Raw genomic sequence first — 22,806 nt, 5'->3', positions numbered from 1 at the left:
CGTCATCCCTTTTTAAAATGAAACCCCGACACGATTTGACAGGAAGTGGAACAGCTCCCTTTTCCCTCTGACATATATAATTTAACACAGAGAGTGTGTAAATACTGCACAAAAGCCCTACAGAGGTTAAAAACCTGCCTATGAGGCAGGCTGAATTGTGCAGTGCAAGGAAGTGTGGTAGGGTGTGTTTTGTGTCCTGAGTGAAGGCACTTGGCCCAGTGCTATAGCCTGGGCCTGTGTGTTCTGAAACACTGTGCATCTGGGGGATGAATTCCTTGGGATGGTGCTGCCCTTCTTGACCATCCCACCCATGCTGGTGGCCATCCCTCCCCAGCCTGCCTGCTGCCACCTGTGGTTGTAGGGACCTGGTGCTCAGCTCCCTGCTATGTCCCAGGCACCCCTGTGGGCAAACCAGGCTTGAACTGGGACACCTGGAAGAGTAAAGGAGAACAAAAAGCATCCTTGAGGAAGGGCAAAGTCTGTTGGCAGTGACCTGGAGCACATCATGGGTGTTCATAGTTGAGCTCACCAGGATCAAGCCTCCACAGTGGAGTGTCAACCTGTGTGATCTGTTACAGAATCACAGAATCATCCTGCTTGGAAAGGACCTAGAAGATCATCAAGTCCAACCATAACCTAAATCCACCTACCATAACCTAATCTATCTGTTCAGTGCTTAAATCATGTCACCACATCTATATGTTTTTTTAAACACTTCCAAGGATGGTGACTCCACCACCTCCCTGGGCAGCCTGTTCCACTGTCCAGCCTCTCTTTTGGTAAAGAAATTCTTTCTAGTATCTAGCTGACCACTTCACATCCTCATCTGGATGCTCATCTCTATACAAACCCACCAGCAGGTCCCTCTTAGAAAGTCCTTTGGCACAGAAAAGCAGGGCCAGAAGCAGCACCCCAGGGTGATGCTCTCACCAAATTTTGCCAGAGGCTTTGGCTTCATCCCCTTTTTGGGGGCTTCTCAGGTGCCCTAAAGGAGATTGGTGCTTCAGCCACTGTTCCCAGTCCCTGTGGGGCCAAGCTGGCCTCACTTCCCCACCCCTTGAGGCTGGTGGTGTCTCACTTATATCTCAAAAGGTCAGGAAGAATGAGTTGAAGCATCTGTCCCCTTTGGAGAAGAGCTAGGGCCACCAGGAGCTGTGTTGACCAACAAGGCAAGAAACTGCAGCTTGGAAGGGGTGACCCATGTATTCATGTAGAGATGAAACAAATATTTCTGGATCTTTGGGAAGAAACCTCTACTCAGTGATGCATTCCTACCAGTTCACAGGATCATAGAATCATAGGGTGGTTTGAGTTGGAAGGGACCTTAAAGATCATCTGTTTCCAACCCCCCTGCATGGGCAGGGACACCTTCCACCAGCCCAGGCTGCTCCAAGCCCCATCCAACCTGCCCTTCAACACTGCCAGGGATGGGGCAGCCACAGCTTCTCAAGGCCACCTGGGCCAGGGTCTCACCACCCTCACAGGGAATAATTTCTTCCTGTGACCTATTCTAAATTTCCTCTTTTCCCAGCTTCTCTGGGCAACCTGTTCCACTTCCCCTCCAAGAAGGAAAAGGATGGACCAACCATCTTAGTAGAGAGTGCTCACAGATGGTTAAAGCTTGACTATGGTCTGATGCAAATACCACCAAGAGTGTTATGTAAGAATTAATGATGGGAAATGTAAACTGAGTGCATAATAGCTGGAGAAACTGGCTGGAAGTCATACATGGGTTTATCTTGTGTACAGCTCATGGAAACCATGTAGTGAGTTTGTGTGGAGACCTTGTGCTCCCTGTTGCTGGGGAGCTTGTGCTTGTCCCTGTCTTGGAGCTGCTGCTGCTGCACCTACATGGTTGTGTCTCTCCAAGTCTCTTCTGGAAATTGCTGATGTTATTGGGAAAGTTAAGCAGGTCAGGAGGAAATCACCACAGGGGAAAGTGATGTTACCAAGGAGAGATGAAGCTTGCTTGGGTTTGATGCCTCTGTGAACTCCTGCAGTTTCATGACTTGGGCCAGTGGCCTCATAGGAAGATCCATGATCCTTTTTGGTGAATCCCTCCTTGGAGGTACCAGCCAGTGCCAGCTAACACTGGATGCTCATGGCCAACCCTGCTGCCAGGTTCCTTTCTGCTTCCTTCTTTCAACAGTGGCAGGAGCTCAGCCTTTTCCTGGTGGCTAAATATTGAATCATTTTCTCTCAACACCACCACTTTTTGTGCCTTCTCCCAGCTAACAGAAGCACATGAGTCCACATTTCTAGGCAGTGGTTTTCTCATAGAGCAGCTTTCTCTGTTTGTGAAGTTACACCCAGGGTATGAATAACCAGAGTAGGTGTGGGCTGAAAGTCACTCCTCTCAATGGCTTAAATTCATCAGAACCTGTTCTTCATCATCATTGCATAGTCAGGGATTGATGTGGACTGTGGTGGGGTCAAGTCCTGGTCTTGGATGGAGGTGCTGCTGTGCTATAAATATGACACAATCACAAAGCAAGGGCAGTTCCTCACCCTGGGATGGCTCAAGGGGCTTTGGGAGGTGTTCCCTGTGGGAAGTAGTTGGGAAATGTTGATCTCTGATATGCACAGCACAGGGTGGAAGTAATTTTCTTTTGCAGGTTCTTTTATCATGAGTAACTTGGCTCTCAAGAGAATGAAATAATTAAAAAATAGTTACAGCAAAAGAGAAACAACCAACAAAGAAAACAAAACAATCTCCTGCATGAACTATTATCCTCATTCCTGTTTTAGAAGGTTGGCTTTCAGTGAAACACAGGAGCTGGGATTCAGACCAGGCAGTGTTCAGCATTTTTTTGCCAAACCTGAATCACGTCACTTGGAGGCAGAAATGACACAACCAAGCTCATGGCCACACCAGCTCACTCCAAGATTTCACAATAGCTCTGTGATGAGTGGGTGGTTTGGGACCATTTCCCTCCAAAATACTATGGTTTCTCAGAGCAGGCCTTAACTGAGCAGGTTCCTCCCTTCCCACCAACACGTCCCCACCACCGTGTCCTCCAGGGAGGGGAAGGATGGCTCCAAAGTGGTGCAAACTGTGGAACATCCTCATGGCTTGTGCCTTTGGTTCAGGGTTCCTCACTTCTATCTAAACCTCCCCAAGAACAAGGCTGGGGCCTGGTGCAGATAGTTTCAAGCCCCAAGTTTAAACAGCCATGGCAGCTTATTTTTGTTTCTATTTCTCCAGTTCTCTGGTGTCACCACACCTACAGGTGCTAAGATTTAAGGAGAAAAACTAAGGTCTTGGGTTCATTTCCCAGGTGACAGGAGTTCTCAGTAATGTTAGGGAGTACCTGATCATCCCAACTGACTGTACTTGTACCAGGACAAGAAGGTACCAGGTTGTCTCAACTCACTGCCCCAGTGGGCAAGGTCAGAAAGTGCCAGATTGTTCCAGACCTCTGCTCTTGCAACTGAAACAAGAACAATGTTGAGTCCACGGTCCTTGAAAGTAAAGCAAGAACAATGTTGGCTTGTGCTGACGTCTCAGTGTGGCCCAGGGCAGGAGGGGTCTGCACCACCACAGGAGGAGATCCAGGTGGAGCCATCCCTGAGAGCTGCTGTGTTTACTCAGAATTCCTCTCCCACACTAGTTGTGTGCACTTGTAGGGGTCAGGCTGGCTCAAAAGGAGCCAGGTGACATCACTTCCACAAAGGAATGGTGTCCCTGTGGTGATTGGACTGTGCTGGGACTTCAAGAGGGACCACTTTGACATCTGGCTGGGCTAAGCTGGGGAATGTCAGAGATTCACAGGATGGTTTGGGTTAGAAGGGACTTTAAAGATCATCTAGATCCAACCCCCCTGCATGGGCAGGGACACCTCCCACTACACCAGGTTGCTCCAAGCCCCATCCAACCTGGCTTTGAACATATCTCTCTGCTCTGAGCATCCCTGCCCCCAGTTTGTCAGCAAGGCCTGTGAAGACTTTCCTGCTTTGGAGCTGAGATCTGCAGATCAGATCTGCTGCCAGGATCCAGGGAGTATTTTTTCTTAGTGGCTCAGTGACCAGTTGAATCAAAGCAACTCGCTGTGGGAGAGAGGTCTGTGTCTGAGTGTGTGGAGGTGCTAAAAGCCAGGCTGCAGTGTCCTCTTGGCTGGGTGGAGAGAAGTCCTGGGCTGAGGAATGGTGAGGCTTTCCAAGACCACATCCCTGGAGAGCGTGGGTGGGGGGAACAGGAGCAGCAGCTCTAAGGTCTCTGCACTTGTTTCAGTTCCTTCCCATCCTCCTCCCTCTCTCTGTGCTCCTGGGGAGGTGCAATGGTCTCACAGCACCTTGTGTCCTCCACATCTCAGGGCTTTAATGGAGACCTCTTTGGTGCCTTTGTGCTTCAGATACCTGGAACATAAAACCTCACAGGGACCCGGCAAAGCTGCTAAACCTCCAAGTTGACCTTTAAGGTCTTGTTTACCCCTGTCCTCACTCTTTCTGTTGCCAAAACAAACAGCATGATGTGTTGTTGAGCTAGGCCAGTGGACTGATGGTGTTGGTGGGGAGTGTCTTTGTGCCTTCCCTTTGCAAGCAAGTCCTGTTTGCTGTGGGTGGAGAGTCCCAACACCCTTTGCATGGTGGGGGAGCTGATAACAGATACCCTGAGATCCTCTGGGTGGATTGATGTTAGGGCTGCCTGACAGAGGCAATAAAAACCTCACCAACTGTTTAATGAGGTGAAGACATTACCAACCAAATGTACTCTTGGATGTGTGTGGAGCTGTGTAGCATTTCAAGCAGGGCCTGTAGCAGCAGGACAAGGGGTGATGGCTTTAAATTGAGAGAGGGGAGATTCAGATGAGGTATAAAGGAGACATGTTTTACAATGAGGGTGATGAGACACTGGCCCAGGTTGCCCAGAGAGGTGGGAGGTGCCTCATCCCTGGGAACACTGAAGGCCAGGTTGGATGGGGCTCTGAGGAACCAGACCTGCTTGAAGATGTCCCTGCTCACTGCAGGGGGGTTGGACTAGACGACCTTCTCAGGTCCCTTCCAACCCAAACCCATCTGTGATTCCATCATTCAGTAATAACCCTTCTGCAAACACAACCCCCTGCTTCTCTTCCCCGTGTGCCCCTGCTGCAAATGTTTGAATTGCCCTTTTTTTTTGGCAAAATCACATCCCCACACAAGTCCCTGCAGCAAGACAGCACAGGGACCCTTGTTGCTCCCCTTGCTTGGACACCTCTTACTCTCTTGGCTGTCTGAGCCACATTGAAGTCACAAGGTCCTCCTGGTTCCCCGTGGCCCAGGAGGGGGGCAGAGCAGCCCAGCTAATAGATTTTCTTGCTGATTTTGCAATTCTGGCTGAAAACCTTGTTCCTGGAGCAGCCAGGCCCTGCAATGCAATTAGACTCGTCTGCTCCTTGCAAAACCTTGTTAGCAAAAAGTGCTCCTGGCACGCAGCAGATGTTGTGTCTCACAGGGTTGTTTCCCTCATCCTCCCCCCTTTAGCTTTTTTCCCCCTCCCTGCAGCTGGTTTGACACCATCCAGATCCACAGTGAAGCTGAAGCTCAAAAATCTGCTCTGGGAAACGTTTCTGATAAGCCAGGCACCAATTATAAAGCCAATTAGAGGGTGATTTGCTCATTACTGCCCTGGGTGGGATTGGAGTCACTGGAGAAGACAAGGGTGGTATTTTCTGCTTTAAATGCATTTGGAAGGAAATTGTGTGTCTTGGGGGGAAAGGAGAACCAAAGGGGAGAGGAGAGGAAAAGTCCATGTGCTGTTTGGTGGGAAGTGAAATTACACCACCAAATGCAAGATAATTGCATTGATTGGGTTGGTTTTTTCCTTTTTCTTTTTCTTTTTCTTTTTCTTTTTCTTTTTCTTTTTCTTTTTCTTTTTCTTTTTCTTAATGGACTGCAATAACCCAAAGCCAGAGGGAGCAAACTGGCACACAGATCCCTTCTGGGCTCCCTCAGAAGCCAGATCTGGTACCTCTGCCATCAACTTCTCATTGACAGGGAACTCAAAGTCCCCTCCCAGCCCCACCTCTGATTTCCACCTCTGTTCCACATCCCTTGCAGGAGGAAGGAAGTGGGAAGGAGTCTAGGAATGACGAGGACATCAAATCATTACTTCCCCATGTCATCAGGCTGGATCTTTCACAGAATCACAGAATGGTCAGGGTTGGAAGGGACCTCTGGAGATCATCCAGCCCAACCCCCCTGCTGGAGCAGGATCTCCTAGAGCAGATCCCACAGGACATGTCCACAGGACTGTCTGCACAGGCTTTCTCTAAGTTGTATTTTGTTTCCTGGAGCTCAGTGGGCATTTCAACAGGCACTTGGAGGGGAGGGCAGATCATCTGTAATGGTGCTTAGGATCCTTGAAATCCTCCAAGAGAGTTTCTCCTTGGGAGTCAAGAGGCAGGGATGGCTCCCTTGGCCAAGGTGGAGTTAAGTGCAACTCACTGAAGCCACAGATTCCATGTAGCCATGACTTTGGGCTGTCCCCCACTAGTCCTTGCTGTTCACCATCTGTGTTCAGACCAGGAGCAGCCACAGTGCAGGAGCTGGGGTGTGAGGGACAGGATGGACTGACTCACTGTTTGCTGAAGCCATGGGTGCCACGGGGTGCTTGGAGCTGGCTCTGGGGTAGCTGATGGAGCTCCTGGGTGTGTGTCTGCATTTGTGTGCTGCCCTCTTCTCTCAGGGTCCTGGCACTGAGAGGGGGAGGTGGTGGTTGCTTTTTGGAGAAGTGCCCACCTGGGTAAACGTTGTTGCTCACCTGGTTTCTGTCTCCTGCACGGGAGGGAGGGAAGGAAGCCAAGGTGATGACCTTCTATGATCACAACATTCCTGCCTCTCTCTTTCCTTTGCACACATACAAACCCATACTGCAGCAGAGGATTGTGGCATTGAGCTTCATGCTCCTGGGGAGCTTCCAAACTGCCATACTGCAGCAGAGGATTGTGGCATTGAGCAACCTTCATGCTCCTGGGGAACTTCCAAACTTCCATGGGAGGAAGGTGAAGAAGTCCATGGGCTGGGAAGTTGTAGAACAAGGGTGTGCTTTCAGCCACAACCACACCAGACCACAAGCACCTTGAAAACACCACATCCAAGTGTGGGGCCTGGGTTGGAAATGCCTTCTGCAGCATCTGAAGGGCTGCCTGAGTGAATCCTTCAAACCCCACGTGCCCTGAGGGACTCACGTGTGTTACTGAGAAGAGAAGCTGAGTGACATGAGAAGTGTGTTTTGCAGAGAGAGCTTCCCTGGCACGAGCACTTCCAGCCATGGCACCTTCATGGATGCCATAGGTCTGAGAAAGTGGGGTCTGAGGAGCTGCCCCCCTTGTCTGTGCCAGGCCAGGCTGCTCCCCTCTATTAAAATGAGCAACCAAGGGGTTTTAATTTGCAAATTCTGGCCTGGTGATGGTGAGTGGTTTTGAACTGGAAGATGGGAGATTCAGGTTAGACATTAGGAAGAAATTCTTCCCTGTGAGGGTGGTGAGACCCTGGCCCAGGTTGCTCAGAGAAGCTGTGGCTGCCCCATCCCTGGCAGTGTTGAAGGGCAGGTTGGATGGGGCTTGGAGCAACCTGGGCTGGTGGGAGGTGTCCCTGCCCATGCAGGGGGTTGGAACTAGATGATCTTTAAGGTCCCTTCCAGCCCAAACTATTCTGTGATTCTCTGACTCTATGAAACCATGGCCAACTGGCAGCTCTGCTCTTAGGAGAGGTCACTGAGCATCTGACACCCTCTGCCCTCTGGTACCTTCTGCCAGTTAGGGGTTTGTTTTCATGCTTTCATGTCTCCATAATACCAGATGACTTCTTTTTTGTACCCTGCACATTTACCCAGGGGTAGAAAGGGCAGCTGTGGTCCTGAAATGGGGTCAACACTGTGGCTCTGCCTCCCCAGAGCAGGATCACCAAGAGCTGATCCTGCAGATCTCTCACTGACAGAAGTGATGGATGCATCCCCCCTGCAGGTGCTACAGAGCAGGAGTTAAACCCCACCACCCCTCTGCCATCCCTCTCTGTGTGGGGGGTGCTGAGGAGCACAGGAGCCTCTGGGCTTTGGTGCTTGTCATCTTGCTTCCCTCTAGTGCTTATCCCAACCTCCTGCAGCTGCAGCAGCTGCGAGGGAACCAGTCTCCTCCCCTGGGTTTGATCCCTGCCCAGTTTGTGTCTGGATGGAGCTCAGGTTCTTTTCAAGGGCTGAAGCAGGAGGTGCAATGGAAGTTTGGGGAGAACATGTTATTCTGGGTGCAACCAGCCTGGAAAACTGGGGGATGGAGAGAAAGAAGGAAAGTCTGGTTTTCCTTTCCCTCCTTTTTGAATTAAACATAATGGGATGTCTAAATTCAAAGTAATAGGATGGGACTGTGAATTAAAATTAATTGGACAGGGCTTGGAGAAACCTGGTCTAAGTGGGAGGTGTCCCTGCCCCTGGCAGAGGGGTTGGAACTAGATGGTCTCTAAGGTGCCTTCCAACCCAACTCATTCTGTGATTCAACTGTAATAACATGTCTATAAATGTCTGCAGGGTGGGTGTCAAGAATGGGCCAGTCTTTTTCAGTGATGCCTGTGACAGGACAAGGGGAAATGGCACCAAGTGACAACACAGGAAGATCCACCTCAACATGAGGAGAAACTTCTTTCCTGTGAGAGTGACAGAGCCCTGGGACAGGCTGCCCAGAGAGGTTGTGGAGTCTCCTTCTCTGGAGACTTTCCAGACCCATCTGGACACGTTCCTGTGTGATGTGCTCTGGGTGTTCCTGCTCTGGCAGGGGGGTTGGGCTGGGTAATCTCCAGAGATCCCTTCCAACCCCTAGGATTCCATGATTCTATGATATAAATGGAGCTTGAGGAGAAGAGAAAGACACTTTCCTTTGCCAAGAAGCCTTGCTCCTGATTTTTTGTCTCCTTGCATACCAAATGTGTGTGTTTTTCTCCTGTCCCACAGGAAATCTGTGATGATCCACATCTCTTTGTAGATGGGATCAGCTCCCATGACTTGCACCAGGGCCAGGTTGGGAACTGCTGGTTCGTGGCTGCCTGCTCCTCCCTGGCATCCCGAGAGTCTCTGTGGCAGAAGGTAAGTGGTTCCCAGTGCCAAGGGAAAGCATCTTCAACCCCTTGGCCTCACATTGTGTTTGTCTGACTCAAAAACTCGTTCTTCAGGGATGCCCCAGGTCCTGAAATACTTTGTGTGCAGAAACCTCCCTTAAGGAACCATCTTTCAAGGAGAATTCAGTCATCACAGCTACAGTCCTATTGCATTCAAGCCAAAAGTTTGGCCAGTTTCTCCTTAACCAGGCTGCCCAGGGAAGTGGTGGAGTCACCATCCCTGAAGGGCTTTCAAAGCCATGTGGATGTGGGGCTGAAGGACATGGTTTTGGAGTACACTTGGAAGTGCTGGATTAATGGTTGTACTTGATGATCTTAAAGGTCATCAAGTGATGATCTTAAAGGTTCTACCTAAGTTATTCCATGATTCTATGATTGAATCAGGCCCTGTCCTGTCTTCCAGAGCACAAATCTGATCCTCCCCACTCTAAAAGAACCTGAAAACCACCAGCAACAACAAAATTCAGGATGCTCAACTGCAGTGTTTAACCCTGTTTCCCTACTTCCCATGGGGTTCCCTCTCTTTGGCTGCTCAGTGTGTGCCCACCTGGGCAATGAGACCCCTTGCACTGGGGCAGGTAGGGTGACCTGAGGGAGTCAGTGTCTCTCCCAAGCTGCTGCTTCCCCTGGCATGTCCCATGGCTGGATTGCACCATGTAGCTCCTTCTAGTGTGGGCTCCACAGGGACTTTGCTGGGGGCAAGAAAGCCACCAAGGAGCTGCACCAGTGCAAGGAGCTGCAGACCTGAGGAGCAACACAGAGGTATGGGAGGGGAAGGAGGTGCTGAGGGCCACATCCTTGGCCAGTCTGTGCCCATCCCAGCCATGTCCTCAGATACAGAAGTCAGGGGTGCTTCAGACTCTGGTACAGGACAACTCATGATGGGGCAAGAGACCAAGCTGCAAGCACTTTTTTCCCCTAAGATTTTACTGCAAAAAGGCAGCCACCAAAGCCCTGCATGTGTGCAGACAGCATCTCCTGCTTCACCACAGCCTCCTACTGCAAGGGGCCCAAAAGGGGTCCCTCCACCCTTACACCTTGGCAGTGGCTCTGTCTGCTGTGGTTCTTCCAGCTGCTGCTGCCTGTGGGGTTTCTGGTCATGGACATTAAGCTCAGGAATTTCTGTTGACTGCTGCATCCCCCCCTTTTTCTGTTAAAATCAAGATTTTACTTGTACTCCAGGTGATCCTGCTCTATCAGGGGGGTTGGACTGGATGATCTTTCAAGATCCCTTCCAACCCCTAAGATTCTGTGTGATTCTGTGTGTGATTTTACTTTGTATGGGAGCAGAGCAGCTGTTGTTGGTTTCTGCAGGTTTCCTTCCAGGGTGGCTGGGTGACAGGGGTGGTGCCAGGGGCTGTTTAGCTTGTTCCTCTGCATCAGCAGCTCCCAAGGGCAAGTGGGTGAGTTGTCTCCCCTCCTCACCATTCACTTCCAGCCCTGCCCTGGGAAATGCCAACCAAACAGAGGCCAAGTCCCTTTGGGCACCTCATTATTTCAGGTTGCCAATGGCATTGCTTTTCCTCCCTTGGCAGTTTGGCTGCAGTTGTTTGTGACTTCTCATTTTCCATACCCTTAACTCTCAGAAGGTCTCCTTTGCCTTCCTCCTTTTCCTTTCAGAAAGGGTTGTTTTCTGTCAAAAAACAAAAGCTGCAGCATTCTCCTCAAGCTTTCCCTCCTGGTGATGTTCTGTTTGCTGGAGGGATCTGGTCAGACATGCTTCAGCACATTCCTCCTTTTGGAGACCTGTGAATTAAATGGGAACTTTGCTCACACGTTGCAAGGTGCTTATCATAGAATCAAGCACAGAAATGTAGAATACCAAGTTGGAAAGGACCTCAGGGATCATCTGGTCCAACCTTTCTTGGCATCAGTCGTAAAAACATAGAATGTCAGGTTGGAAAGGCCCTCAGAGATCATCTGGTCCAACCTTTCTTGGCTAAAGCATGGCCTGGGTGGGGGAACACCTTCAGGGAAATAGGACAGGTCAGCCACATCCCCATGTATCCTGAGAGATGATTTTATTCACACATTTTCTTCCACCTAGCTCCAAGGCTTCCTCCATGTTCTTCATTCCCACTAAGCCTGTGGTGTTCGAGTGACTGAGGGGGAATGGGGAACTGGAAGTTAATTGAGAACTGTTTTCTGTTTTCCTGACTCTCAGCCTGGCTACATGGCTTTGGGTGAGATCTGGCTCTAGGACAGCCTTTCTGTGGCCCTTCAGAGGTGTCTAGCTCTTATTTATGAAAATAAATGAAGGTGTTGAAACCACAGAGTTACAGAATGGTTTTGGTTGGAAGGGACCTTAAAGATCCTCTAGTTCCAACCCCCCTGCATGGGCAGGGACACCTCCCAGCAGCCCAGGCTGCTCCAAGCCCCATCCAACCTGCCCTTCAACACTGCCAGGGATGGGGCAGCCACAGCTTCTCTGGGCAACCTGGGCCAGGGTCTCACCACCCTCACAATGAAGAATTTTTCTTTTATGAGCTAGTCTTAATCTCCCCTCTTTCAGCTTAAAAGCACTCCCTCTCATCCTATCACTCCATGTCTGTGTCAAAAGCCCCTCCCCAGCTTTCCTGGAGCCCCTTCAGGCACTGGAAGCTGCTCCAAGGTCTCCCTGGAGCCTTCTCTTCTCCAGGCTGAACATCCATGGCTCTCCCAGCCTGGCTCCAGAGCAGAGCTGCTCCAGCCCTTGGATCATCTTTGTGACCTCCTCTGAACTCAGTCCAACAGCTCCATGTCCTGTTGATGCAGAGGACCCCAGAACTGGACCCAGCACTGCAGGGAGGGTCTCACCAGAGCAGACTAGAGGGGAAGAATCACCTCCCTTGACCTGCCAGCCATGTGTCTTTTGATTTAGCACAGGACAAACTTGGGTTTCTGAGGAGGTTGAAATAATTTACAGCAGTGCTTTGTCCTGAAGGGTTGTCTGGATCTCTCCCTGTGCTCCCACAGGTTGCACTGCCATTGCTCAAGAAACTGGGGACAGACTTTGTAGCCAAGTGGTTCAGAGATCTCTGCATTTTCACCACCTCTCCTGGTCTCTTTCCCCATCAGTTCTTTCGTTAGAGCAGGACAGTCTTTAATGGGATGACAGTGAGCAGATGGCTCTGAGGGCACTGACCTTCCCAAAGGCTGTTTTGGTCTTCTACAACCTAGGGTTAGTTATGGCTCTCTGAGGAGGCCCTGAAGGCTGATCTTCTGCCTTAGCAGGGTGGGGGAGGAACCTCATGTAGTGCCTGAGGGCTGGACCCCCACCGCAGTTTATTCATCATCAGGTGCAAGGTCATTTCTCCTTCTACTGCCACCACATTGAGGGGGTAAAAGAACCAAAGCAGTTGAACCAAAGTCCATTGCCACATGTAGCTCAGTTTAAAAAGATCTCCAGGGTTCCTTGAAGGCGTTTTTAACTTTTAAAACCCAAGGACTGAAACAACAGCAGTTGTTACAGGTGTTTTAAGGCTAGTGAACAAGTGAGGCAAGAGCTGAGGAACCATCAGGCTTCCCTCAGGATTGCTTCAGGCTGCCCCTGGCTTCAGGCTGCCCAGGGATGTGCTGGAGTCACCATCCCTGGCAGGATTGAAGAGATTTGTAGATGTGGTGCTTACAGACATGGTTCAGTGGTGGACTTGGCAGTGCTGGGTTAACAGTTGGACTTGATGATCCTAAAGGTCTTTGGTTCTGTGATTCAGCATGAGCACAGTCAGACACTGAAACAGGGGCCCAGAAAGGCTGTGCAATCTGCATCCATAGAGATATTCAAAGATGGACTGGACGACTTGATTTAACCTTGAAGTTCTGCTTTGAGGGCTGGACATGACCCCTCCAGGGTTCCCTTCCAACTTTCCTTATCCCATTAACCACCACTCAGAGAAACCCACTGCCACCCAGACCTGTGGGGTGACATTCCTTGCTGCCAGCCTTCATTTCGGGCTAGCAAGCCGTGGTTGCCAGGGAGGTTGCCAGGGAGGCTGACATCAGACATCCCTTCCCTATGGATTATCTCTGAGCAGCAGCACCATCAGGCACCCAGAGGGCACCCAGAGGAAGCCCCGGAGCCTGTCCTTTGCGTCACCACCCCGGGTTGCTTAGCACCACTGGGACCGTGGAGAGGGGGAACCAGCTCAGTGGGCTTGGTGGCTTTTATTGTGGGGTTTTTTTCTTCCTCCCCCTGCGTGTCGTGTTTGAGAAGCCAAACCTTGCTGAGGACGGAGTGGAGGAGCAGCCGAGGCAATGGCAGGAGAGGCAGGGATGCTGGAGCTGCCCCTCACCCGCGATGACCAGCTCACCCGCTGCATGAGGCTGCGCTTCCAGAGCCTGCAGGAGAAAAACACCAGGCCCCAGGATGGGGAGAAGCTGCTCCATCCCAACGAGCACGTCTACCGGGTGGATTTCACCCGGCAGCGCGACCTGCGTTTCCTCCGCTGGAACATCCACCTGGAGAGACCTGGGAAGGTCACGGTGACCGGTACCTCCCAGCACTGGACTCCTGATCTCACCAACCTTATGAACCGGCAGCTGCTGGAGCCAGCGGGTATCTTCTGGAAGCAGCCAGGGGCCAAGGAGGTGGGATGCAACGAGGCAGACGCCCAGGAGTTCGGGGAGCGGGTAGCGGAGTCAGCCCAGATCCGCAAGGTGATGTATTTCCTCTTGGCTTTCGCTGACGGCCTGGAACCAGCTCACCTGAGGGCCTCTGTCGTTTTTAAAGCCTGATCCCCCTCTTGCTCAGCTCTTCTTGGTCCAGCTGTGCTTTTTGTCTTCGTTTTAGTTTCTCTGAGTTCAGCCCTTGGTGGTTTCTAAGCGGTTCTGCACGGAGGGGCGACGGACGGCGCGGGGCTTCTGCAGCCCCCACCCTGCTACCTGCTCTCCAGATGTGCTGTCCTCTGCCCGAGTGGTGGGGAGGAGGGAGGGTGGGACATGAGCTGGTGCTGCTCTGTGTGCCTAGGCTGCGTGTTTGTGCATTCAGCAGGGAATCACCGTGTCTGACTGGTGCAGGGTCTTGCTGGCTTGGAAATCTGAGGCTGCCCTGAGCCCTCCAGCTGTGGCACCTGGATACCAAAAGTCTGATGGAAACATAAGAAATTGCCATACTAGAAACAGGAGAGACAGCCTGGAGAGAGCCTTCCTTGGCTTCCAGTTTCCATGCTAGCCATTGAAAAGAGAAGGCTTGTTTGCAAGAGGGTGCTTCTCCTTGCAAGGGTGCTGGGTGCTTGCAGGCTGCAGTCACTCTTGCTGTGACTCTGGCTGCTCTGGCTCTGAAGATCAGTCCCATGGAGGATCACCTTGCTGTGAGGCTGAAGTACCTTTGGACATGCTGTGTCCTGCCAGTTGCAAACCTGTTGGACACACCAGTTCAGGGAGGTTGGGCCACCCTTTTTCTGACAGCCGTGACCTTTTCTTGCTGGGAGTCAGTGTGGGGAGATGTTCTCCAGCACGTTGCCCACCTTGTGTTGCCTGGAGATGGTTGATCCTGTGGTGGGTTGGAGCAGGCAGGTGTGTGTGCAGAGCCAGACAAGTGAGCCAGCAGCTCAGAGCAGGCTGTAGGTCTGAGTCAGCAGTGAATACCCTGCAGCAAAAACCATTTGTTCATCGTTGTGGCCTTAAAGCAGCCATGAATAATGTATTTCTTCTGAAGCATCTATAAAGAGCCATGAGGCTGCAGAGCACTTTGGAAACCACAGAGCAGGAACCTGCTGCTGCTGTCCCCAAAAAGCAACATCTCCTGCCCTCCTGAAGTGCTGAGGTAGGGTGGCCTTGGGACCAGAGAAGAGAGATGATTCCTTTGCAAGTTCAGGAGCAGGAGGATGTTTTGTGCCAGTTCATCCCATCACTGTGAATACACTGCTAACTTTGGACATGCCCTTTTCCTCCACCAAAAAGTGGAGGGTACTTTGGTGAAGTCTCTTGAGACCCGTAGATAAGAATATTTAAGCATTATTACAATTGGTCCTTTGCTAAGGTGACACCACTTTGGTGAAGTCTCTTGAGACCCGTAGATAGGAATATTCTTTGAAAGAGTCAAGCATTATTACAATTGCTCCTTTGCTAAGATGACACAAGAGCCATGAGGCTGCAGAGCACTTTGGAAACCACAGAGCAGGAACCTGCTGCTGCTGTCCCCAAAAAGCAACATCTCCTGCCCTCCTGAAGTGCTGAGGTAGGGTGGCCTTGGGACCAGAGAAGAGAGATGATTCCTTTGCAAGTTCAGGAGCAGGAGGATGTTTTGTGCCAGTTCATCCCATCACTGTGAATACACTGCTAACTTTGGACATGCCCTTTTCCTCCACCAAAAAGTGGAGGGTACTTTGGTGAAGTCTCTTGAGACCCGTAGATAAGAATATTTAAGCATTATTACAATTGGTCCTTTGCTAAGGTGACACCAAAAGGTGGGTGAGCACTCCAGAAGTTATGGATTCTCCTGAGATGGGGAAGAAGAGTGCAATATTGGGAAAGCCAGGACGAGGTGCTTTGTACCCATGGCCTGCTCACTGGTATGGACAGTCCCAAAAGGAGTCCAACCTCTTCTTCAAAGCCTCCAGAGACACAGACTACATGCCCTCCCCAACCCAAAAATAATGGATAAAATGATTTGCACAAGCTATGCCAGGAAGAGAGGAGAAGGAAGCAGGAAGATGAGCTACAGGCTGGAGAGATGGTGGGAGCTTTGAGTCCTGCTCACAACCAAAGCTCCCTGAATACTGCATCATACAGCCAGGCCATTGGGCAGTGCTGGAGAAGCTGATGTCTTTGCTTAGACCCCAGGAAATTCTACACTCAAAGAAGAGAGAGAAAAGTGGATCAAACCCAGTTCTAGTTTGTCAGCAGATTTTCTCATTGGAAACCCCTCCTTGTACATCCCAGAGCAGAGCTCCCGATTACAAACCACATTCAACCAAATAACAGGAGCTACTGCCAACATCCCAAGGGGTTTTTAGATGCCAGGTCTCACAAGATGCCACTGCTATGTTGCTGGTTGCTGGGGTAGAGTTCCTGCTGTAGACACCTCGCTGGGTATTGCTGTGACACAATCAATAAAAGCCTAGTGAACAGGGTTCCCCTTAAGGACTGAAGCTCTTTGTGTGTCTTCTTCATGCTCTTTTTGGAAGCTGCCCCAATCCTGCATTCAATAAAGCAGCACTTGCCAATTTTCAAGCCACTGTTGGAATTTTTTGAGCACCTTTATATCTCTTGTAAAAAGTAAAACGAACATTTACCTTCTTTTCTCTTGGTGTGAAAGGCTTAATGGAACATTTAGTGGTTTGTGTGGTTTGGGGAGGGGTTTGAAGGTGGGGAGAGAGAGGAAATCATCTGTCCTCTGGTGGACCCTCCTTTCCATCACAGCCAGGGGTGGGATGTGAGTGGGGCAGTGTGATTTTTCCCTGCTGCAGGGCAGATGAGCCAGACACTTCATACCACTCACTGAAACTCTCCTTACCCAGTTTTGCCATTCCATAAAGGCTTTCAGATCCACCACTCTGTCCCATCTCCCAGGGAAATTTCATCCCTGTTTGTACCATGGTTCTGCAGATTGGCACAGCTGGGTCCTTCCCTCCCCCTTCCTGAGCTGGCAGGTTCCCAGCTTGGAGGAATTGGCATTTACCAATTCCTTCTTCTAATGGAGATGTTTCTCCAGGGTTACAGTTGTTTTTTCTCTCATTAGCCACTCTTAAGAAAAAAAGACAAAAAGCTCTAAAGCAGCTTAGGGAAACAAACTTGGTGTTTCTGGGCTCCCAGTTTACCTGTCTCTGAGCCCTTTTGCTGTAGATTTGTCCCATAAAAGGGTGTTACAGCTTCAGATTTTGGGGACCCCTAAGCAAAATGCACAACAGTTGGGTGAATGAGGAGCTCTGGTCCCCACTGCCTCAGTGTCCCACAACCAAATTGAGTCCAGGACTCAGTGGGATCCTGGGATGGGCATGCTCTCCAGTACCCACTGAGGAGAGACAAAGATGGTAGAAACATTTTGTCTGGAAAAGACCTAGACCAGCAAGTCCCAAGACCTGGGAAGGTTTCCTGGGAGTGGGTGGGAGCCATGGACCTCAGTCACATGATGATCTCCTGGAAGGATCTGGGCTGGAGCTACTGCTGGGGTTTATAGGTGTGCCCCAGGTTGATCCTTCAGGTTATCTCCAGCATCAGGTCACAGGTGGGGGTTGTGCTGTGTGCCTGAAGTGCAGTGTCCCAATAGGACCTGCACCCAGAGCTGCCACCTCTGCTCTACAGCCAGGGGACTCATGGGCATCTTATCCAAGGGGTGAATCAACTGGATGGGATGCTGTCCTCTTGAAGGAGCTGGGGAGAGGAATCTGATGTTTGAGCTCACACCTTGCTCTTTGGCAGGTTGGTGACAGTTTGGGCTCTGGAGATCAAGCTCCTCTTGGTTCCTCTTGGGTCGATGTTGAAACATGACCTGTCCTTGCTCCTGGATCCTGCCCCATGGGGAGGCTGGCAGCTTTTGCTACCTTCAGGTGTTTTCAGCACTGTCACCATATCAAGGAACAGAGAAGGATGGCACAGGAGGACCAATCAGTATCTCCTGCCACCAGTGACAGCAATGGCGAGTCTCAGAACCAGGCAGCTGGAAGCTGTCCCTACCAGCCCTGGCTGACAAGCTGCTTCTCATCAATGCCATAATCATTTCTCAGCCCACATTAATAGCAAGTTGATTAGCACAATGGTCCTCTATGACAATTCATTAGGGTGAACTCCAGGCAGGAGGGAATCGATGGGGACTGATGGAAGGCTGTCTGACCTTCCCTGGCACAGACTTCCTCTGGGACATCATTGTTAGGACTCCTGGAGAACACCCAAACCCTTCAGAAATGGCTCTTTCTCAGGGCTCTGTCTGCCCTGCTTCTATTGATCCAGACAACTCAGGAGCACCAGTGAGCTCCCAAGGCTGGTGGCTTCATTAATATTTCAGTGTAGGAGAAATAAAAGCTTTCAGCTGGATCATTGCTGTTAGCTAAGGACTCAGGGGGCTCCCCAGAGAGAGGTCTGTGCAGGGTTATGGCTTCATGATGGCAGCAGACAAGGAAGCAGAAGGCTCTGGTGGCTGGACAAGGGCCAAGGCAGAGTGAAGGAGGTCTCACCATCACCCAGGACTTCCTGAAGAGCCTCTTTCTACTCAGTGTAGCTTTGTCCCTTCCTGTCCTCTCCCACCCTGGCATTCATAGGTGTCTCCACAGGACAGTGATTATTTGGTTTATTGGAACATGATTTTCCCCATGGAAATGTTTCCCCACTGGAATTTTTCCTCACTGAAGTCATGAAGCTTTGGGGGCAGGTAAGTAAAGAAGCAGAAGCATGGACAGGCAGTCACTGTTGCAGCTGAATTGGTTAGTACTTGTCATCTGTCACCTGCATTGACTGTACATGGCCTCACAGCCCACCCTGGCCATCACCATGTTGCCTTCACCCTCAGCAAAAGCTAAGCTGTGGTGGGACAATTCCTTGCTGTCCACTTCTATCTCCTCGTTGTACATAAAATGCAGACCCAGCCAGTTGCAGTGTCTGTGTGTGGCTGTGCCCATGTCCATCCAAGCTATTGGGTGGGTTTTCCATCCAAAGCAAAGCTGGTGGTGCCCACAGGCATGAAGGACTGTGGTCTTTGGCAGTTGTGCCTTGTCCCACCTGCAGTGAAGATGGCAGTGACACCAAACTTGCACTCCCTCAGCCCTTTATTCTTTCACTCCACATCCTCTTTTGCTCCTTTCAGTGAGTCACCTCTCCCTGCTTGTTTGTATGAGCATAATAACTGTGGGGTCTCACTTTTGCCACTTTTATAGAATTAGAGAATCATTTAGGTTGTAAAAGACCTTTATGACATCCAGAAGGTCTGATCTCTGTTCATTATCACCAGGAAGATGAATCTTGGTCAGTCAACTCACACCAGAATCAAGTAACAGGGTCAAATAAGGTGCCCTCTCTTAGAGCTGTTTGGGTTTGAAGGGACCTTAAAGATCACCTAGTTCCAACCCTCCTGCCATGGGCAGGGACACCTCCCACCAGCCCAGGCTGCTCCAAGCCCCATCCAACCTGCCCTTCAACACTGCCAGGGATGGGGCAGCCACAGCTTCCCTGGGCAACCTGGATCAGTGTCTCACCATCCTCATAGGGAAAAATGTCTTCCTATTGTCTAACCTAAACCTCCCTTCTTCCAGTTTAAAACCATTACAGAGGGCAAAGGTCTTTAACTCCATTTCCAAAGCATGAAGAAGTTTAAGACATTCTGGTGTGTGTTAATCAAGTCTGCATTGGAGGAACCAGCTTTAAAACCTGGTCCCAACAGATTGTAACCAACTCCATCCCCACCAGATTCTTCCTTGTTCTTGATATTGCCTGCTTTAGATCCAGGATGAGAGTCAGAAAAAAACCCCCAAGGAATAACCTGGGTGCCTGTGCCTCCTCTCTCCTAGGTCATCCCAGACTGGAAGGAGCAGGAGTGGAATCCCGAGAAACCTGAGAGCTACGTGGGGATCTTTCACTTCCAGTTCTGGCGCTTTGGCCAGTGGCTGGATGTGGTGATAGATGATCGCCTGCCCACGCTCCACAACCAGCTCATCTACTGCCACTCCAACTCCAGGAATGAGTTCTGGTGTGCCTTGGTGGAGAAGGCTTATGCCAAGTAGGTACCTGGGCAGCTACAGGACAAACTGGGACCTGGGCACACTCTTCTTCGCCTCTGTTTGTTCCTTAGTTGGGTTGCACCAGTGGGAACAGCAGCTTTCCTGGGGGGCAATAGGACACATCTCACACCAACAGGAACTGTAGGAAAAAAAAAGCCTTTTCCAGCTTTAATTTACCTTCAGAGCAAAATATCCTCTAACTCCACATTTGTTTAAGTAACATTTATCTTCAGGGTTTCACGTTCCCTTTACTTTGTCCTGTGACAGCTGCAGGCAACATGGCTCTCATTTTTTCACCCTAGTTGGCTGTTGTCACCCCCTGAAGGTTGTATTGCAGTTCTTCAGGCTGCTCCAAGAACTGTCCCAGACCTCTTAAAATGTCAAACCAGTGTCGTTGCTCCATCCCTGTCCCCCTCTCTCAGGTTATCAGGCTGTTACGAGGCCCTGGATGGAGGTAACACAGCTGATGCCCTGGTGGACTTTACTGGTGGGGTCTCTGAACCTATTGACTTGACTGAAGGGGACTACATTGCTGATGAAGCCAAGAGAAACCTCCTCTTTGAGCGGGTGCTGAAGGTGCACAACCGAGGAGGCCTCATCAGCTGCTCCATCAAAGTAAGTCATGTTACCTCTGTGGTCATGATGACATGGGAACGGGCAGTTTAGGATGTGGTCACGTTGTGCTGCTGGAGGCTTCTAAATTAGATCAAGTAAATGATGGCCAAGGGGTCCTACTTTTTCTCCTGGGAGTGGCAAAGGGAGGATAGGATGGATGGCAACCCTCTTTATTCCTCAGTGCTGTGTCCAAGAGCCCAGATTCATCCCATCTGCCTTCAAATGCTAGGAGAGGATTCACTCCCAGAGAAAGGTGTTTTGGTGTCTGCATGTGGGCCTCTCTACAACCACTGGATGCCAGAGCTCCCAGTATAACCAGTAGAACGAGCTTTATTGGCTGACAGTGTGGGAGCTCAGAGACCTCATGCAGCAAGATAGAGAGCAGGACAGCTCCTGAAATGCCGTTTGATACGTCTCCCAAGGCGACTGGCAGTCACTGGTGCTCCCCTCTTCATCTCAGAGGAACCTGCAGAGGAACCTGAGCTCTTCTCTTCCCTGCTCCTTGCAGAGAGGGTGACATCTGAGCTCTGTTTGTGTCCCCCTGCCCAGGCCACCTCAGCAGCAGACATGGAGGCCCGCCTGGCCTGCGGGCTGGTGAAGGGCCACGCGTACGCGGTGACCGACGTGCGCAAGGTCCGCCTGGGCCACGGGCTGCTCTCCTTCTTCAAGGCAGAGAAGCTGGACATGATCCGCATGCGCAACCCCTGGGGCGAGCGCGAGTGGAACGGCCCCTGGAGCGACACGTGAGTGAGGGGTGGGTGGCAGAAACCCCCTCTGGGGGTGGTGGGAAACCTTGGAGCAGGAGACCGTCCAGCTACGTCTGGACTCGTAGGATAACGTTGTGGGACAAACTGGTTCAACCTACGTCCTGCGCCTGCTGTTTCACTAGGGTGGATGGACTCCTTGTCCTGGGGTCCCTAGAGGTTGGCAGGAGGGTGGCTGAGCTTGGCAGACCCTTCTCCTTAAGGCTCTGGTGGATGTTGGGGTGAAACGACCCAGCATGTTCCCACTGGTGAGCTATGGTTGTAGCTCACCTTTCCATTCCCAGTCTTATTCCAGCACAATCAGCCTCTGCCACCACTGACTGCTGTGGTGTCTGTGGGTAGGCTGAAGAACCAAGGTCTGGGGGAAGACCTTCACTGAGAGGGTTGTGATTGTGCTGGCCAAACAAAATCTCTGCCAGGCTGGATTCAGCTCCACTGGTCAGAAGGGAGGATGAAGGTCCAAGCACCTGCACTCCCTTCATGATTGGAAGATGAGCTAACCAGAGCAGGCTGGGGACTGGTTTCATGGCTGGAGCTTTACACAGGCCTTCTGCCCTTGAAAGATCTCACCAAGGCCAAATAGCCTCTTGAATTCTTGTGTGTCCCCTTGTGCTCCCAGTAATGATCCTGTACATCTCCCCACAGCTCCGAGGAGTGGCAGAAAGTGAGTAAAAGTGAAAGAGAAAAGATGGGGATGACGGTGGAAGATGATGGAGAGTTCTGGTGAGTCCTTCTTGGGGTTTTCACCATGGGCCATGCCCACAGAGTCCTTCCACCCTGTGAAGTATGTGAATCATTTCCATGAAACCAGCTACCCAGAGCAAATGGCCTTTCAAGCCCTAGGGTCTTCAGTGAAGCCTCCTCCTTGAGCCCATGGGCATTAGCTTTGGATGGCCATGACCCTAGGACTGCAAGCTGCTCTGCATCACACTGGGTCCAAACCAGTTCACCAGGGTGCTGGGAACCTGTCATAACTGAGCTTAAAGGGGGTTTATAAGAAAGATGGGGACAAGCTTTTTAGCAGGGCTTGCTGTGATAGGACAAGGGGGACTGGTTTTAAACTAAAAGAGGGGAGATACAGACTAGATAGAAGAAGGAAATTTTTTACCATGAGAGTGGTGAGACAGTGGTCCACGTTGCCCAGAGAGATGGTAGATGCCCCATCCCTGGAAACATCCAAGGCCAGGTAGGACAGGCCTCTGAGCAACCTGATCTAGTTGAGGCTGTCCCTGCTCACTGCAGGGGAGTAGGAGTAGATGAGCTTTAAAGGTCCTTTCCAGACCAAACTATTCTATGATGCAATGAACTTCACAGCCTCACCATGTACATTTCAGTACACATCCCCGTGTGTGGAGGAAAGGCCTCTATTCTGCTTCTCCCACTCCAAAAACATGTCCCTCTGTTGCTTAAACTGAAGAAGTATTTACTGCATGCGTGGAGAAAGGCATCTCCATCTCTTCTAATACTCATCAGCCATCAGAGGTTACCCACATGCAGTGGGATCAAGTACACCCCTGCACTGCTGTTCGGGGGAGTGGATCAACACGACCCAACTCTGTCTTCTCCTGACTTAGGATGACCTTTGAAGATTTCTGCAAATACTTCACAGACATCATCAAGTGCCGTCTCATCAACACGTCCTACCTGAGCATCCACAAGACCTGGGAGGAGGCAGTTCTACATGGGGCATGGACCAGGAGTAATGACCCCTT

General features: G+C 50.8%; 2 protein-coding genes across 2 annotated transcripts in view; both read left to right on the top strand.

The window, feature by feature from the left end:
* CAPN5 (calpain 5) overlaps positions 1-22,806 on the top strand; it is a 37,782-nt gene that overhangs the window by 8,152 nt on the left and 6,824 nt on the right. The window contains exons 2-7 of the mRNA XM_010001061.1: positions 8,924-9,055; positions 19,506-19,714; positions 20,138-20,330; positions 20,880-21,073; positions 21,740-21,817; positions 22,669-22,803. Coding sequence (XP_009999363.1) covers positions 8,924-9,055; positions 19,506-19,714; positions 20,138-20,330; positions 20,880-21,073; positions 21,740-21,817; positions 22,669-22,803 — 941 coding nt within the window. The remainder of the gene's footprint in view (positions 1-8,923; positions 9,056-19,505; positions 19,715-20,137; positions 20,331-20,879; positions 21,074-21,739; positions 21,818-22,668; positions 22,804-22,806) is intronic.
* Positions 13,321-13,800, top strand: OMP (olfactory marker protein). The gene has a single exon (XM_010001060.1). The coding sequence runs from the start codon at positions 13,321-13,323 to the stop codon at positions 13,798-13,800; it is 480 nt and encodes a 159-aa protein (XP_009999362.1).

This window comes from Chaetura pelagica, unplaced genomic scaffold (genome assembly GCF_000747805.2).
Source record: "Chaetura pelagica isolate M959 unplaced genomic scaffold, ChaPel_1.0 scaffold56, whole genome shotgun sequence".
NCBI lineage: Eukaryota > Metazoa > Chordata > Aves > Apodiformes > Apodidae > Chaetura > Chaetura pelagica.
The sequence above is the reverse complement of the archived record's forward strand: the minus strand, read 5'-3'. Positions and strand labels throughout refer to the sequence as shown.

Excerpts from the sequence above, each read along its gene's own strand:
- OMP (XM_010001060.1), top strand. The coding sequence starts at position 13,321 with ATGGCAGGAGAGGCAGGGATGCTGGAGCTGCCCCTCACCCGCGATGAC.